At 63.0% G+C, this 17455-nt stretch overlaps 2 protein-coding genes and 1 long non-coding RNA gene across 14 annotated transcripts in view; 1 reads left to right on the top strand and 2 right to left on the bottom strand.

Annotated features, from left to right (window-relative positions):
* The first annotated feature begins 928 nt into the window (after positions 1–928).
* On the top strand, positions 929–7088 carry MPG (N-methylpurine DNA glycosylase). Its single transcript, XM_051842208.2, has 4 exons — positions 929–1668; positions 2547–2780; positions 5094–5298; positions 6637–7088. The coding sequence occupies exons 1-4, from the start codon at positions 1273–1275 to the stop codon at positions 7011–7013; spliced, it is 1212 nt and encodes a 403-aa protein (XP_051698168.2). The 5' UTR covers positions 929–1272; the 3' UTR covers positions 7014–7088.
* LOC138846945 (uncharacterized) lies at positions 3603–4966 on the bottom strand. The gene is made up of 2 exons (XR_011384488.1): positions 4823–4966; positions 3603–4254 (listed from the first exon to the last, which is right to left on the bottom strand). It is a non-coding gene; the product is annotated as an uncharacterized lncRNA (long non-coding RNA).
* NPRL3 (NPR3 like, GATOR1 complex subunit) overlaps positions 7009–17455 on the bottom strand; it is a 38229-nt gene continuing 27782 nt past the window's right edge. For 4 of the 12 annotated variants that reach the window (XM_070063763.1, XM_070063759.1, XM_070063762.1 and 1 more), the window contains 7 exons: positions 17129–17266; positions 14550–14706; positions 11887–11993; positions 11350–11479; positions 9073–9262; positions 8339–8531; positions 7009–7760 (listed from right to left, as the gene is read on the bottom strand). In XM_070063763.1, coding sequence (XP_069919864.1) covers positions 7595–7760; positions 8339–8531; positions 9073–9262; positions 11350–11479; positions 11887–11993; positions 14550–14706; positions 17129–17266 — 1081 coding nt within the window. In that variant the 3' untranslated portion in view covers positions 7009–7594. The remainder of the gene's footprint in view (positions 7761–8338; positions 8532–9072; positions 9263–11349; positions 11480–11886; positions 11994–14549; positions 14707–17128; positions 17267–17455) is intronic. The other 8 variants (NM_001171413.2, XM_070063758.1, XM_070063752.1 and 5 more) reach the window with 6 other exon arrangements.

Here is a 17455-nt window from a genome sequence, read left to right as displayed (position 1 = left end):
CAGGCGCGCCGCTCCCCTGGCCTGCCCCTCGGCAGCCCTGTCTGCCCAGGGAGCCTCCTCCACCCGCCACACAGCCAGGCTCAGAAAGGCCAGCCAGGATGAACTGGACAGCTGGCAGCTCACCCCGTGGTACAGAGGGACCGAGTGCTGGGCACCCCGCCTCTGGGGCCAGCAGACCTGCTTCCGAAAGCTGCAGACGGGCACATCTGCCACAGCTGGAGGCAGCTCCAGACCCCCACAGCGTCATAGGGCACCCTGGGGACGGAGGAGGCCCCTGTGTCACCTCTTGCTGTCCCCGCCACCCTGGCAGCCAGCCCCGCAGGCCACAGTAGGGAAAGCTCCCGGCCATTTCCAGCGTGCAGCAGGGGCCTTGTCCCACAAGCCAGGAAGTGAGGGGTGGGGCTGGAGGTTGCGCAAGGCTCCCCCCTGGGCCAGAACATCTGGAGAAGTGGGTTCCTGGCCCTGCCCCAGCTCCTTCTGCTGCCCACCCTGAGAGCTTGTCTGCCTGGCCAGAAGGTGGGGTCAGAACCCCTCCCTAGTCTCATCTGCGAAATCAGCGGGGGCCCCCACCCCCACTGCGGGGGCCTGTTGTCCTTCTAGATGGACAGGAGCTGACCGCGGGGAGGGGGAGAGGGCAGTGCCTGGGCATGGGCAGAATGCCTGCAGGGGTAAGGCAGAAGGGGACTCGCACCAGACCTGCCTGTGAGCCCAGAGTTAGGGCACTGTCCCCCACCCCACCCCCACCCCCGGAAGTGGCACGGGGGCTGCTTCCAGCGGGCCGCTGCCCCTCCTTCCCAGGAAGTGCTAGCTGGGGCCCATGGAGGTGGGAGGCTGGGCTCCAGTCCCAGCCAGAGACCAGCCAGCGGCCACGATGCTGCCCTGCCGGCCTTGCCCCAGGACCCTGCCAGTGCATCTGGGGGGGGGGGGGTCACAGGCCCCGGCCTTATCGCAGCCCAACTCCCACCTAGCACCCACCGCCCGCCGAGGTCTCTGCGTACCCCTTCCCAGGCCCAGAGTCCGCTCAGGACAAGACCCTGGGTGTTTCTCCCAGGGTAGGGCAGAGTGGGGTAAGGGTGGCTCGGCGGGTTGGGGGGCTGCCGAGACCCCTCTCCTGGGCCCTCCTCCCTGCTACGGGCAGGGTGGTCGGTGAGGCCCCGCAGGGAGTTCGCAGGTGCCACCCGGGGCGTGGGCGGCGGATGGGGTGGGGGCTCCACCCCGGGGGCTGATCGCCCACTGCTCCCCTGACGACCCGGCTAGGGGCGGAGCTCCCGGATGGGCCTGGGGTCCCCATCCCGGGTCCTGACCCCAGGCCACGCCACTGAGGTCTGGAAATCCGCGTCCCAAGTACGGGGTTCGGCCGCCGCCGCGCAGGCGCGCCCGCCGCGATCGGCCCTGCGCCCCCGCGCTCGACCCTTGCAGCCGCAGACTATCGAGGGCCCGGGCCTGGGTCCGCGCGTCTCTCCCTGCGCGGGGGGCGTCGGCCGGGCGCCGCTCACCAGCCGCCGGGCCCGGGACCCAGAGGCGCGGGGAGGAGGAGCCGGCCGCGTGGCCCCGCCCCCGGCCCGGCGCGCAGGCGCGGCCCCGCCCCGGCCCGCGGCGCTTCCGGAGCCGCTTCCTCGCAGGCTTGCTCGCCCGAGCCGAGCGATGCGGGCGCGCCGCGGGGCCCAGGTGAGCGCGCCCCCCGAGCGGCAGAGCCCGAGCCGGCCCCGACCCCGACGGGGCTGCGTGGCCCGGACGAGCGGCCGCGGGGGCTCGGGGCGGAGGCCCGGGGTGACCCGCGGGCCGGGCTGTGGAGACGGTCCGTTCCCGGCAGACGGGCAGTCTCCGCGGTCGTGTTAAAAATAATGGGCCTCGCGCCGGCCTGGGGCCTGGCCCCGGAGAGGCGGGGGTGTGAGGTCAGGGCCCGGTCTCGCAGCTCTCTGGGGACCTGGGACGGGGCCAGGGGGATGGGCAGCCCGCGGTCGCCCACCCGTGTTCCTGGGGAGGAACCTGCGGGGGTTTCTCGGCCAGGCCCTGCTGAGGTCTGGGCTGTGCCATTACTTCACGGGTCTTTTGTATTTTCCCTGTTGGCCCATCAGAGACAGCAGACAGATCTTCCAGCCACTGGCTCAGGAGCGAGGACAGGGAAGTACTTGAGCCTTATTCTGCTGCCTCCCAGGGCGCAGGAAGCTTGGAATTGGGGGGTGGAGCTGGTGCTCAGATACGGGAAAACTTGGTCAGACACACACAGCGGGCGCTCCCACCCGTGGTCCACTGCCCACATGTCCAGGAGCTGGGGGCTGGATCTGCTCTCCCACGTGGCAGGCAGAGTCCTTGTGGAGATGCCGCCTGCAGCCCTGCAGCCCTGGGGCACCAGGCTGTGCCTCTTGGGGGCGGAGCAGAGCAACCACCTGCGGCCACCGTCACTTGCACCCATTCCCCAGCCCTGCTTCTGCCTTCTGCCGGCCCACAGCGTGGCCACGCCCACCACACGGGGCAGTCTGGGCTTAGACCTGAGTGCAGGGCCGTCCTCTCCTGATGCCTCATTTTCTTCTTTCCTACTACAGCTCTCCCAAAAGATAGGGCATAAAAAGCAGCGGCTGGCGGAGGCAGACTTGCAGCGCAGCCCGCTGGACGCAGCTCCCATACCTGGCCCCGAGGAACCCCGCCTGGGACGGCCAGCGAGCCTGGGTCCCCAGCGCAGCGTCTACTTCTCGAGGCTCAAAGACCGTCCTGCTCGGCTGGGCTCAGAGTTTTTCAACCAGCCAGCCGTGCCCCTGGCACAGGCATTCCTGGGACAGGTAATGTGAAGACGGCGACTTGGTCTCTGCTGAAGTGGCCCCCACCCCTGCCTCGGCCCTCAGCAGGCTCTCGTCTTTGTGCAGGGATGGTTTCACGGCCTTGCTGGCTTCCCTCGGTGGAGGCACGGGTGTCGCTGTCTGCTTCCTGCCCTGGCTGTGAGGTCAGGAGCACTGGCACCTTTAGCCCCGCTTCCTGGGCCACCTGGGCTGTCCCCCAGGGCGGCCGCCTTTGCCCACGCAGCCTGATGGTCACTGCCCTGCTGGGGCTTGTCTGTGTGTCAGTGGCCTCAGCACTTCCCAGGCACCTCAGAAGGCAGCTGGACTGGGAGTGGAACAGCCTACCTGCCCGCTGCACCACAGGGCCGACCCCAGCGGTGACAGGTTTTAGCCATACTGGAGCCGTGGCTGGGGCCAGCAGAGTCGCGCTGGGATGGCCTGCTTCCCACCGAGCAGCTCACGGCGCCAGTGCTGACCTTCCAGGGTCCCCTGCTGCTCAGTGTAGGTCCAGGGTCTGGGCTCTGCCCATCAGACTTGAGTGGACCTGTCCTGGGGGGCCTGCTGTGCAGGCAGCTCACGTGCCACCATGGGCGAGTGCCCACGCAGCCCCGGGGTTTGGCCGATCCACCTCTGGCGCACCCGCTCGGGGTGGTTCTGGCTTTCCCGTTCTGGAGGTGCTGTGGCCTGCCCCTTTCCTTTGACAAGGTGTACGTCTAGGTTACGAGGACCAGGGATTCATGGGAAAACCAGCGCCAGGAGTTGGGTGCCCAAAGGAACAGACCCTGAGCTGCTTAATCCAGCAGAGAGTTTCCAGGAGGTTGACTCAGCTGCATGGGCCCAAGGGTCCTTTTATTTTTGTTTGAAAGACTTAGAGGTTTCTTCCCGAAATGGCCTCAAGGGCCAGGCTGAAGCCAAAAGCCAAGAGCTCCATCCTGGTCTCCCACGTGGGTGCAGGGGTCCGAGCCATTGGGCCATCTGCTGCTGCTTTCCCAGGCCACTGGCAGGAGCTGGATCGGAAGCAGAGCAGCTGGGACTGGACCCAGCACTCTGACACGGGATGTCGGTGTCACGGGCAGCAGCTTAACTCTGCCACAACGCCATCCTGGCCCCCGAGGGCCCTTCCGAAAGCACCTACACAATAAGCCTTCCGTGACAAAACAGCACGTGTGTGTCGGAGCTGGTGGGTCCCAAGGTCCAGTCAGGGCCCAAGTTGGGGTGTCAGGCCACCCTCGATGTTGCAGGGTTCCCTTTGGGCCCCCACTGGGCCCACTTGAGCCCATGGGAGAAGCTGCTGTCCAGCTGTTTCCTGAGTATCCACTCTGGTCAGGGACCATGGCCTCCCAGTGCAGGCCCTCCCCCAGGCCACGTCACACACTTCAGAGTCTCTGCAGGGCTGCACTGTGGGTTATGCCACTGCCTGCAGTGCCGGCATCCCACACGGGTGCGGTTCATGTTCCCGCCAGCGCTCTGCTGTGGCCTGGGAAAGCAGAAGATGGCCAAGTGCTTGGGCCCCGCACCGCTGTGAGAGACCCAGAAGAAGCTCCTGGCTTCAAATCGGCCCAGCTTCAGCTGTGGTGGCCATTTGGGGAGTGCACCAGTGGGTGAACACCTCTCTCTGCAGCTGGTGAGCAGGAGGGCTCTGCGGCCACTCCCACAGCCCAGGCTGGGGGCATGCCGCAGGCTCTGGAACCAGCTGGCCACGTCACCTTGGGGCCCTTTGTCTTCTGCCACCCAGCCTCATGCTAAGTGTTTAAGACCGACTGGTGTGAAGGGCAGTTATGGAAAGAGAGGTCTCGCAGCTCTCTGGGGACCTGGGACGGAGCCAGGGGGATGGGCAGCCCGCGGTTCACTTCCCAAAAGGCCAGGCTGAACCCAGGACTCCCCCAGGGTCTCCCACATGGGGGGCACAGGCCCAGGGCTTGAGCTACCCTCTGCTGCTTTCCCAGGTGCATTAGCAGGGAGCCAGGACTTGAAGCAGTGTTCATACGAAATGCCGGTGTCACAAAAGGCGTTTAACCTACTGAGCCGTAACGCTGCCCACCTACCTCATGCGAGGGACGAGGTAGGGAATGGAGGGTCCCACTCAGAGAACGTGAGCGTGAACCCACGAGGGAGTCCTCAAGCTCTGGCCAGTGGTCAGCTGGTCCAGGGGGCTGGGGGAGACAGCTGGCAGCCTCAGGGATCAGGCACTGGGCAGGGACAAGAGGCAAGATGGAGGAGACAGGTGAGGGCTGGCGCGTCCCAAGCTGGCCAGCTGAGGCTGGAACTGGCAGGCTCTCCCCTTCCTGCCCTAAGCAGGGCCTGACCACTCAACAGGTCCTGGTCCGGCGACTCGCCGATGGCACAGAGCTCCGCGGCCGCATCGTGGAGACCGAGGCCTATGTGGGGCCAGAGGACGAAGCCGCCCACTCCAGGGGTGGCCGGCAGACTGCTCGCAACCGCGCCATGTTCATGAAGCCAGGGACCCTGTACGTCTACCTCATCTACGGCATGTACTTCTGCATGAACGTCTCCAGCCAGGGTGAGTGGTCCTGGGGTGGGAGCCCCCGCGGTGGGGCCACTGCTGGCCAGCTTAGGGTCTCAGAGCTCTGGCTGTATCAACAGCAAGGCTGGTTAAAGGAACAGGGCCCCCTACAGAGACCATGCAAAGCAGGCAGTTTCTGTCGGGTCACCACTGGTGCCAGAGCTTAGAGCTGGTGGCTGAGGCTAGGTGGGTGGGACCCACCTGGAGTGAGCGATCGGGGGGAGGGGGGGGTCTGCGTCAGCTGCTCCTAGTGACTTGGGCGAAGTCACCACAGCTGGGGGTGCTGCTGGCGTCCAGCGGGCAGGGGCTCTGATGCTGCTCGCAGGGCACAGGACAGCCCCGACCTGTGAAACCAGCTGGGCCCGAGCATCAGCAGTGGAGACACTCACCTCTGGCTGCTGGTGGGCCTGTGGCTCTGGGTGACCCGTGCTCGAGCGGAGGAGGTGGCCAGGCAGGACCAAAGCCCACAGCCATAGAGCTGTGGTGTCAGTGCCAGAGCCACAGGCATCCAGGGCAGGCCCTGGCACAAAGCAGGTGTTGAGACCCTGGGTAACTGGACATCAAAGACAGTGGGGTGCCCCTCCTGAAGGGTCCTGTCACTCTGCCAGTTTGGGGCTGGTGGTGGAACCAGGCCTTCCTATGAGGCTAAACTCAGGGGAGAGACCCAGCCCAGAAACGCTGGGCGCTGTGGTGAGCAGGGAAGGGAGCCCAGGCTTCTGGGGTGTGGTGGTCAGGGCAGAGACCGGGATGATGTGACCCCCGCAGGGGTGCAGTCAGGCCAGGGTCGCCTAGGTGGAGCAGAGGAAGCTGCAGAGTGAGTGTGGGCGTCTGCATGCCCCCGAGCGAGCCCTCGGGCCTACCAGTGGTTTGTGGTCTGTGGCCTCTGGGCTCGAGGGGGCCCTCCAGCTCTGCTGGCTGCTCCAAGCCAACCTCGCAGCTTGGCCAGCTGGGACGCTGAGCAGCCTGGGCCAATGTGGAGCCTGGGGCTTGGCGACCCTGCCCTAGGAGGATTGGCCTCGCAGCTTCTGCCGGTCGTGGGACCAGAGGGAGTCGGGGGAAGGCACGACGTGTCCTTACGGGGTCCCCGAGCGAGTCCTGGTTCCCAGCAGCTAGACGCACACACAGAAGGCACAGCTGCCTTGCGGGGGAGGCTGGCAGGAGGGGCAGACAGGGAGATGCAGACCCCACCCCACCACCAGGTCAGACAGAAGGCAGCGAGCGCAGGTTTGCACACAACGGGCCTCCCTCAAGAAGGCAGCCAGTCCATCCCTGTGAGGCTGGGCGCAGGCAGTGGCCCAGGGAGGCTCCACTTCATGCTGTCCGTCTGTCTCACAGGGGACGGAGCGTGCGTCCTGCTGCGAGCACTGGAGCCCCTGGGGGGCCTTGAGACCATGCGGCAGCTTCGTAGCACTGTCCGGAAAGGTACCGCCAGCCGCACCCTCAAGGACCGTGAGCTCTGCAGTGGCCCCTCCAAGCTGTGCCAGGCCCTGGCCATTGACAAGAGCTTTGACCAGCGGGACCTGGCCCAGGATGAGGCCCTGTGGCTGGAGCATGGCCCTCCTGGGCCCAGTGCGTCAGCCGTGGTGGCAGCAGCCCGGGTGGGCATTGGCCATACAGGAGAGTGGGCCCAGAAACCCCTGCGCTTCTATGTCCGGGGCAGTCCCTGGGTCAGTGTGGTGGACAGAGTGGCTGAGCAGAACATGCAGGTTTGAGCAAAGGCCCTGCTCAGACAAGCGAGGCGTTTTAATGTCACTTTGAAAACAAATAAAGGATACATTTCTAGAAAACTATTTCTCCCCTCTGGGCGGTCAGCACATGGTCTGGGCCTGCTCTAGGAGGAGCAGTGTGGACACGGACAGACACTGGAGAGCCAGGGACTGCAAGGTGGGTTCTGCCTCCCCAGCCACAGGATGAGCACAGGTAACAGGGACCTCAGATGTCAGGACTGGGTGACAGCTTGGCCAAGCCTGCTGGTGGCTCGTGGGGCTATGTGGAGGGCCAGGCCAGGGGAGGCCCACAGAGAACTGGCAGGAACGGCGCGCGTGGTGGACAGTGGTGCTGGCTGCAGGGCCTCACACGCCGACAGCCAGGACAGGCGTGGCTGCCCACTCCTCTGGCTGCCACAGGCAAGGCCCGGAGCAGATCTGCGAGGCCCCCTCCAGCTGCTCTGGAGACTGGAGGAAGGGGTGAGCACAGTGGGCAGCTGCCACTCAAGCTTAGAGCACCTCGGTGTCGGGGGAGGGGGAGGCTGGGCCCCACCCACACCCGAGCAGCCTCGCTACCCTCACCTGGCTCACGTGAGCAGTGCCTGGAAGACGGCTATGACGGGGTCCTCGTGGGTGGTCACCACCAGCACGCTGCGGAACTTGTCAACGAGCATGAGCAGCTGGGAGCGCCGCGTGTTCTCGTGGTACATGATCTCCTCCAGGTGGTGGCGGCCACGGAAATAGTGAAGGAGCCTGCAGGGAGGGGTGCGTGAGCCGATACGGGCAGGCACCCCCCAGAGGCCCAAGAAGCCGGCGTGTGGGCCTGATCTGCCCATGGGTGTGCGGCTCTTCTGGCTGCACCCTCACAGGGTGGGCAGACAAGCTGGCTGGTGGTGTGGGGAGGGGTCTGCGCTGGCAGAGACCCGTGTGGCTCTAGATGCACACGTGGTCACTGCTCTAGGTGGGGGCTCCAGTTGAGCTGCACAAAGGAGGGCGAGACACAGATGCAGCCCGGAACATTCTGCAGCTTAAGGCCTCATCCCCCCCACCTGACTAGAGAACCGTGCACCTGTGCAGCCGCCCCCGTCAGTGGGGGTGACAGACTGACGGCCATCAAGGGTCCTGGGCAGATGAACCCCTGCAGAGCCCATGAGGGAGGGACCTTGCTGAGAACTGAGTGCTGCCTCTCGGCACTGGGGAGACCCCCACGGGCAGGCGCACAGGCCTCAGGTGAAGACAGCCCGTCAGCCAGTGGGCACTGCTTCCTGTCGGAGGTTGAGCACGTCCCTGTCTGCTTCCTGTCCATGCTCCAGAACTGTCCCTGGCCCCACCTGGCAAACATGCGGAGGTCCTCAGGGTTCTGGGCCGCGGGCACGCTGAGGATGGCCGCCCGCTCGTGCTCCGACAGGCTGGCCAGCAGGTTCTCGGTCACCCTCTTGTTCAGCGGCGAGTCCCCACTGGGGAGCAGCTCTGCGCTGGAGTTGTCCATGCTGGGGCTGGTAAGGGTCATGTCATCGCTGCTGGCTGTGGGTGGGCACAAGTCAGCTGACAGCAGCATGGGTGGGCACAGCGAGGGCACATCCAGCAGCCAGTGTCCACCCTGTCGCCTGGGTGTGACACACGCCCTCGCCTGGGGGGGCCTGGAGCACAGGCAGTCTGTTGAGGGGGCAGCCGTGGGGGCCCTGAACGGCGCACCCCGCCTGGAGGACAGAGCACCCAGGACAGGTGGGTCCTCACCCCAAGCCCGGGCCCACTGAGGAGGACTTGCAGAGCCTTCCGGCCTCGCCGTTCCCCAGGCCGCACACCGTGGCCACGACAGCTCTCCCAGGCAGTGACTGACAGTCCCTGTCCCATCATGGGTCCTCCAGGGACTATGGAATTGCTCAGATCCAGGCTGAGGCAAAGAATTCCGGCAGTGGTTGTGGTGGGGTGGGTTCCACTCCTGACTCCAGCAGAGCCGAGGCAGAGCCTCTTCCCCAGGGCAGATGGGACGTGTGAGGGGCACGCACGTGCGCCTGCCATGACAGGCCTCCATTACCAGAGAGATACCTGGGGGGCGTCTTACTTGGGGAGCCGAAGCTGAGGGCATTGGGTGTGCTGAGGCTGCGGCCGCCGACCCGAGCAGTGAAGGGGACCTCGTCCTCTCGCAGGCGGGGCTCCTCCTCGCTGGGCGAGGCCATCAGGCAGACATAGGTGTGCAGCTGGATGAGCAGCCGATGCTGCAGCATCCACACCACCATCTGGATGAGCTGGGTCTGTGGGGTGGGCAGTGCCAGAGCCCAGGGAGCAAAGGGCGACGAGGTCCACGCCAGGCCCCATCCCCTCCTGGGGATCAGGGAGCCATGGCCCAGCCCCAGCCTCCTGGCGCAGGGAGCCCCAGCTACTGGCCATCTCTGCAAAGGCAGCTAGCCCTCCAGGGAAGGGCCAGGGCCAGGGCTCCAGGACCACACTCACAGGTGGACGCCCTCGCTATGCTGCGGAGCGGCCCCGGCTCTGCCCGTGGGTCCCGCACTAGACACTGTTCAGAAAGGGGCTGTGGGGCCTGCCACTGTGGCACCGCGGGCTAAAGCCCCAGCCTGCACACCGGCATCCCATATGGGTGCTGGTTCAAGACCTAGCTGCTCGACTTCAGCCCCAGCTCTCTGCTGGTGCACCTGGGAGGGCAGCAAAGGATGGCGCGAGCCCTTGGGCCCCTGCACCCACGTGGAAGACCTGGAGGAGGCTCCTGGCTCGTCGGATCAGCTCAGCTCTGGCCGAAGCAGCCATTTAGGGAGTGAACCAGCAGACTTCTCTCTCTGTCTCTACCTCTCTTTGTAACTCTTTCAAATAAATAAAATAAATCTTTGAAAAAAAGAAAACCTATTTAAATAAAAAGAAAGAAAAGAAAGGGGCTGTGGACAGTCATGCCCTGAGAGCAGGAGTCCTCTTCTAGGGCCTACCTGAACGTCTGCCCTGGGCACACAGATGCTTCCAGAAGGAAGCTGGGGATAGAGATTCCCTGCTTAGGCATGGCCTGGCCAGGCCCGCAGGGGAGTGAGGAGCCCTGTGCAGGCACAGCCCCGGTGCCAGTGCCAAAGCACCCTCCAGACAGCCGTCTGCTCGTCTTTGGGAGAGTCCACCAGGAACTGCTGACCAGGGCCATTCCATGCCAAGTTTAGAAACTTTGCAGTCTGAGTAAGCCCTAGAGAGCAGATCCCTGGGACTTGGCAGGACCAGGCCCCTTGACCAGGCCCAGAGCAGTCCCTCAGGCACAGCCTGGAAAATGCACCGTGTCATCCGGACTACAAGAAGGGGAGCTCTGCCTTGGGCGGGGGCGGGGGGCAGAGGCAGTCGCTTATTCAGTGGCCTGACTGGCACAGTTCCTGGAGGCCACAGGCGCTGCGAAAGACAGCATTGCACTCTCACGCTTGCCATCTCATGAGCTGAAAAACCAGGGTCTTCCAATCCAGCTCTCTGCTATGGCCTGGGAAAATAGCAGAACGCGGCCCAAGTCCTTGGGCTCCTGCACTCAAATGGGAGATCCAGAAGAAGCTCCCGGCTCCTGGCTTTGGATGGCACAGCTCTAGCCATTGTGGTCACTTGGGGAGTGAACCAGTAGATGGATGGAAGACCTTTCTCTCTCTCTCTGACTCTCTGTAACTCTGGCTTTCAAATAAATAAATCTTAAACAGTAATAATAATAATAATAATAATAAAAACAGTACTGTACTTCAAAAGACAAAGCCTGGAGAACCCCCAGCCCGCATCTGGTACCTGTCCTATCTGCCCCGTCCTGGGTCCCTGCCCAGGGTCCAGGTGCTCAGTACAGGGAAGAGGGCACGAAGCTGTGAACAGTGACCCCAACCCAGAGAGCCACCGACCCGACCCTGCCCCAGACCTGCCAGTTCATCGCTGCCACCAAGCCCTGGCCTTGATGCAGGCCCTCTGTGGGCACCAACCCAGGCTGCTGTCTCCTTGGACAAGGAGGCTGTGGGACCCCTCAGGCCCTGTGGCCGCCTTAAACACAGCTGGGGCTATGGAGAAGCCCGACCCTGTCACAGAGCTGGGCCCAGGCTGTCTTTGCATCCTCCATCTGCAAGAAAGCCCCAGGCCCCAAGGGGTCCTGGGAGATCTCCCTGCCAAGCCACCTCACCACAGCAGCCAAGGGGCGCGTGCCCTGTGGCAGGGAAATGGCAAAGTGCCGGCAGGTGGCTTTAGGGTCACCCTGGCATAGCAGATGTTCCACAACCAAAGCCAAGGGGGCGGCCAGGCTGAGGCGTCAGGTCGGGGTCAACAGCCAGACCGGAAGGGCCTGAGCTACTGCACTGCTGCCACACCAGGTTCCCGGGGCTCCTGGACTCACCTCCTGTACAGGGGGGGCCAAGGGGTTCCTAAATTCTGACAGAGAGACGGGCAAGGAGAACTTGGACAGGACGGACGGCAGGTCGTGCGCCGGGAACTGGCGGGAGAACTGTTCTGCCAGCGGGGAGTACCTGCACACAGGGAGGGCGGCTGTGAGCACGGCAGATGCTCCTGTTCAGGGGCCGTGGGCCCGATCGGTGGGATGAGGCACCGTGGGGAGGTGACAGTGGAACTGTGCAGGCCTCAAGGTAGACAGAGGCCAGGCAATTTCCCTCTGGGGCATCAGGAGCCATGGCACAAGCTACACCCCTCTCGCCCTTGGTGCCCTGGTTGTGGGCGCTGCAGGAAGTACGGGAGGCGAGACCCATGGATGCCCCAGCTTCACAGCACAGCCAGGAGGACACCCCAACACCAGCAGGGCCACGCAGACCAGAGCCAGACCGGAGTGGAGGCACTCAGCCAGCTCCACCTGGAGGGCCCCGCCAGCCCTACCCTTTCCCACCAGGGGGCGCAGGCGGCGGCAGCCAGAGGCACTCACAGACACACGCTGGCATTGGGAGACAGCATGTAGACGTTGTTCTCGCATAGTGGGTAGATGATGATGGCCTTGCCCCAGTACACCAGGTGAGCTGCAAGCTGGAAAACCTGTAGGCCGAGAAGCTGGCCTGAGGCTGGCAGCACAGCGTGGCCACAGTGCCCAGCGCTCGTCCCGCACACAGCATGCCCTGTGCTGTGTGACACCTCTGTGTCCATTAGGCCCTGCACTGTCTTAGCTCCTCCTGGGGAATGTGGACTCAGGCCCAGGCTACAAGCCCCTGAGCACAATGACATCGGGGGTGCCAGGGACACAGGGTGGGAGCTGGGCTGGGCACTCGCACACCTACCAGATCCCAGCATGGCAACGCGTGCGGGATGAGCCCCGAAGCCACCCACACACTCAAAGGCCCTGACTCACCCCTGCAGGCCCCACCTCCCTGCAGAGAACAGCCCACTGCCTTGTTCCCCAGGTTCTCAGACACCAGGAGATGCCAGAAATCGCCTCCAGGGGCACCTTGGGGGACAGCAGGTCCAAGAGCACTGCCCACGGCACTGAAGGAGACGCACGCGAGATTCCAAGCACTGGGTGTTTCAGGAGCCCACTCCCTCCCTGGACACAGCACCCACATGCCGCTCATCTTGGCAGACAGGACCCCCAGTGACACTGCCAGCTGCAGCACGGAGGAGAATCCTGTTCCTTCGCCAGCCCTGTCCCCTCATGACAAGTGCCTCCGACACTCCCTCCGAAGCAGACCTGCAGCTGCCCGTCTGTCTGTGTCTGTGTCTGCCAGTCTCTGCTGCAGCCCGGCCTGTGGGCTCCACGCCTCCCTAGGCTCTGCCCCTCCGGGACACCCTCCAGGAAGTGGTCAGAGTGCCATTCTGGACCAGAGACCTGAAGTCAGTGCTGCAGGGCAGGAATCAGGCTGGCAGGGCCACCATGTTCCCTCTGGAGGCTCCAGGAGAAAACCCGAACCTGCCTCTCCTCGCGGCTAACGGACCTGGCTGGTGGCCGCACGGCCCCAGTGTGCCGCAGCAGTCACAGGGCCCTCTCTGCTGTAGTCAGATCCGGCTCCCTCCTGCAGTCCCTTGGGACTACACTGAGGGCCCAGCAGGATCCCCCTCCCATCCCCACACACTCAAAGCCCCAAACGAGGAACACAGCTCCTGCAGGTGGGGACACAGATGTCTGCGGGGCCATTATTCAGCCCATCACAAGGATCCCAGCGTGGTCCTCATCCCAGTAAAGGAGCCACAGTAGCTTCTTCTGGGAGGTGCAATTATGGGGACTTTCTCTTTTTGCATCCATCACTGGTGCAGTACTTGAATGTCTGCAAGAAACAATATGTGAATCTTATCATGGAAAAAAAACCCAAAATTGGTCCTCTTTGGACTGAGAGGGAACAACCACTTGGTGACATCTGACACCGCCCTGGGGCCACTGCTCCCCACGACAGGCGGGTGCAGCTGGGTCCGGGGGCTTCAGCCACACCAGCAGCAACCCCTGGAGGACCTGCCCCAGCTCCAGCAGGGAGGCCGCACAGGAGCAAGGAGCAGCCTCCTCAGCCGAGGCCGGGAAGTGAAGGGGACATCAAAGGGACATCAGCGTGCTCTGTCCAAGGAGATGGCCAGGCTGAGGCAGTGCAGTCAGCCTCCCAACAGACAGCAGCTCCTTCCAGAGCTGAGAAGGGTGACACGTGCAGCAGTCACAGGAGTCGGGCCCATGGCCAGCGCCGAGCCCAGCACAGGGTCCCCGCGCGGTGCTGCGGCTGCTGTGGGCGACAGCAGTCCTCGTGGGCCCAGGAGGCAGAGGCCCGCAAGTGCTGTTACTGAGGCTGGACACAGGGCTGGCACAGGAGACAGAGGAGGGGCGTTCGCTCTGAAAGCTCAAAAAGGCCGCTTGGGGAAAAACCAGCCTGAGAGGCCCTGTGGTGAGAGCCCCTCTAACGTGCTAGCAAACACAGGCCAGCACCCCCCAGACACCCAGCCAAACAGAGCCAGGAAGCTGGGCCAGAGACACCAGGCGGGCCCGCCGCACACAGAGGAAGGCGTCACCGCTTCGGCCTCGGCAGGAACGAGTTCCCTGGGCTGGCCCTTTGCTGCCCCCTGGTGGCTACAGAGCGCCAACAGCCACCCGTCCCACAGTCCTGGCTTCCTGCCCTCACGCTGTCAGCTGGGGGTCCACAGCCGGGGTTGCTCTTGCATAAGTAGCATCATGGGGACCCTGAAGTCTGCCATCCAAGGCCACTACATCAGCAGCCGATGCTCCTGGCCACACGCCCACCACGTCTGAATGAGGCTGAGGGCCCCTCAGTGCACAGCAGCAGGAAGGAGGCAGTGTGCACACACAGTGGGGTAAGGCCTCTGCATGCTGGCCCCTGCCCCGAGCTCCTGCCTCCCTCTTGGTCCTGGAGGCCATTCCCTGGTGCCGGGAACACCTCACTGCCTTCCTCCTGCAGCCTTGCCTCCCCTTCAAACACAGGAAGTCGTTCCTGTAACCGACTCACCAAGCCAACCCCGAGCCCAAGCCAGCCCAGCACCCGGACCCATGGCAGGCTGCGCAGCTAGACCAGGGCTCTCAGCTGGGAAGGGGCCCTGAAGCCCCGGACCCTGCCACCTTCCCCTAGGGGCCCCTCCCTCCCAGGCCTCCAGGCCCCAGGGCCGCACCTGCAGCAATGCGAGGTCGGCGTCCTGGGCTAGCTGCTGCAGGTTCTTCACGGCAGACGTGGTCCTGATCACGCGCACCAGGGCCGGGGAGCAGTCCACGGGGAGCTCACCGAGCAGGGCCTTCTCGTCACTGAGCAGCAGCAGGGCGTGGTACGGGCTGTGGAGCAGAGCCACACGTCAGCCTGGCGCACAGACCTGGCGGCCCCCACTACAGTATCTGCAGCACAGAGGGTAGCTGGGGTCCCAGAGCATGCAGCTGCAGGGAGAAGAGGCCAAGGGAGCAGTCAGGAAGGAGGGTGTCCAAGGCCTTTAGAAATGAACGTGGGAGCCAGCATGTGGTGTAGCGGGTGAAGCCGCCCCTGCAAGCCATACGGGTGCCGGTTCAAGTCCCGGTTGTCCGACTTCTCACCCAGCTCCCTGGCAATGGCTGGGGAAAGCAGCAGCAAACAGCCCGAGTGCCTGGGCCCCTGCACCATGTGGGAGAGCTGGATGGAGCTCCTGGCTCCTGGCCTTGGCCTGGCCCAGCCCTGGCCATTGGGGCCATCTGAGGAGTGGACCAAAAGATGAAAGATCTCTCTCTCTCCCTCTGCCCCTGTAACTATTTCAAATAAATACATCTTAAATAAATAAATAAAATAAGCATGGATTACTGTCACTGTGGGGGTAAAAAACAAAAATAGGAAAAATCTGGAGAAGGTCCTAAGGCTGCCCAGCGAAACATCTGTTGATTGAAGAAATGAACCTTTCTTAAGGGAACGGCCCCGTGTATGGTAAAACAAAGTACCCCCCCAACTGTGAACAGAACTACATTAAAACGTGCTTAACGAAGCTGAAAGGGCAGATCTCTGACAGGAGGCGTGGCAGGGGAAGGGGGAGAACTCTGCGGCACTGTGCTGTCATTTCCAAATTTTCTAGAATGTACCCAAATTTCTTTCCATTATTTTTTAAAGATTTATTTATTTGAAAGGCACAGTTACAAAGAGCAAGAGGTAGAGAGAAAAGCAGATGGGGGAGGCTGCAATGGCCAGAGCTGAGTCAATCTGAAGTCAGAAGCCCGGAGCTTCTTCTGGGTCTCCCACATGGGTGCAGGGGCCCAAGGACTTGGGCCAGCCTCTACTGCTTTCCCAGGCCACAGCAGAGAGCTGGACTGGAAGTGGAGCAGCTGGGACCTGAACTGGCGCCCATATGGGATGTCAGCACTGCAGGCCGCGGCTTTACCTGCTATGCCACAGCATTGCCTCTCACCCCCTTTTTCTTTCTTAATAACTCAATTCCTCATTTTGGGGAGTGAATCAGTGGATGGGAATTCTGTCTCTAAAACTTTCAAATATATAAATAAATAAATTGTAAAAAAATGTATTTGAAAGGCAGAGAGAGATGGACAGAGAGAGATCTTCTTCCATTAGTTCATTCCCCAAATGCTCCCAAGAGCCAGAGCTGGACGGGGCTGAGGCTGGGAGCAGGAATCAGTCTGTACCTCCCACATGGGTGAAGGGACCAAAACCTTCAGCCATCGCCTGCTGTGGGGAGCAACCCGGACTAGACTAAGTTACTGGAATTAAGACTTATTCTATGCATCTGCTCTCCCACAATATGGCGCTGAGAAGGGAGTAACAACTTCTACGCAGCTGCCTCCAGTTCAACCAATAAACAGCAGGACCTGCTCCTGATTGGAGGAGAGCAGCGTACTCGGCATGTGGGTAGCAGAGTTGGGATTGGCGGAAGAGGACTATAAAGGAGGAGAGAGACAACATGCACCAGGAACATCTATCTAAAGGAACACCTGTGCAGCCCCCGAGAGAGCCGGCCGGCGGTGTGCCGCTCCCCCGCGGAAGTGGGGAAAGTGGCAGGGGGAACCGCCCTTCCACGGAGGTGGAAGGGTCGGTAGCCAACCCGGGAAGAACCAGCAGCAAACCCGGGGAGGGCCAAGCAGAAAAAAGAACAGCGCAGGGTCCTGTGTCGTTCCTCCACGAAGAGGGGGAGCGACATAATGGTGCCGTGACTCGGATAGGAAGCCTAGGCAGGGTCCTGTGTCGCTCCTCCGCGAAGAGGGGGAGCGACAACCTGCTGCCTCCCGGGAGGTTGGAACTCGGAGTCGAGCAGGGACTCAAACCCAGGTGCTCCAATATGGCGTGCAGGCATCCCAAGCGGCCTCCAGGTTAACCTGGTTAACCTCCAGGTTAATGTTAACCGCTCTGCCAAATGCCCACCCTTCCAGATTCCTTTTTTTTTTTTTTAAGAGTATTCGAGGAAATGAGGGTCTACTGGCAGCGGGGCCGGTGCCACGGACCGGATTCAGGTCTTCCCTTGCAGGGACTGATGGCTGGACAAACTCCCTGAGACCAGTTCTCACTCATAGGCAGAGGACCAGAGGAGCAGCACCCTCAGCCCCACTCCCTGCCCAGGCTGCGCTGAACATGCTGGAGGGCCGGGGGGTACCTGGGACTGGTCACTTCTGGACAGAACTGGACACAACAGCAGGTGCTTTCACTAGGCAGCAGGGCCTTCCCGCAACCTCTGCCGCAGGAACAGGAACTTCGGGAACGTAGCGGGCAGCCGCCAGAGGGCAGGGCACTCACCGGATGGCTTTCAGGCTGCGCTCAATGGCCTCGGGGGGGATCAGGCTGGAAGCAGCGTAGTGGATCTTGTGGGGCAGGCAGAAGCTCACCTCCAGCCAGCTGTTGATGTGGAGCCGCACCACGCCAGAGGTGCACAGGCTGCAGAGAGCGGGCGCCGTCACCGCAGGAGCCACTCACCCAGCCACATCAGCCAGGTCAGCCGGCACCTGCTCACCGGCTGCTTCCCCCGCAAAAGGCCCTCCCGGTTAGAGGAGGAGACCTCACGGGCAAGAGGGCTGTTTCGGATCTCAGAGTGTTCAGGGGGCTCACCCACACACACAGCGTTCC

Source organism: Oryctolagus cuniculus, chromosome 19, assembly GCF_964237555.1.
Source record: "Oryctolagus cuniculus chromosome 19, mOryCun1.1, whole genome shotgun sequence".
Classification (NCBI taxonomy): Eukaryota; Metazoa; Chordata; class Mammalia; order Lagomorpha; family Leporidae; genus Oryctolagus; species Oryctolagus cuniculus.
Note: the sequence above shows the minus strand (reverse complement) of the source record. Positions and strands in the feature narration are given on the sequence as shown.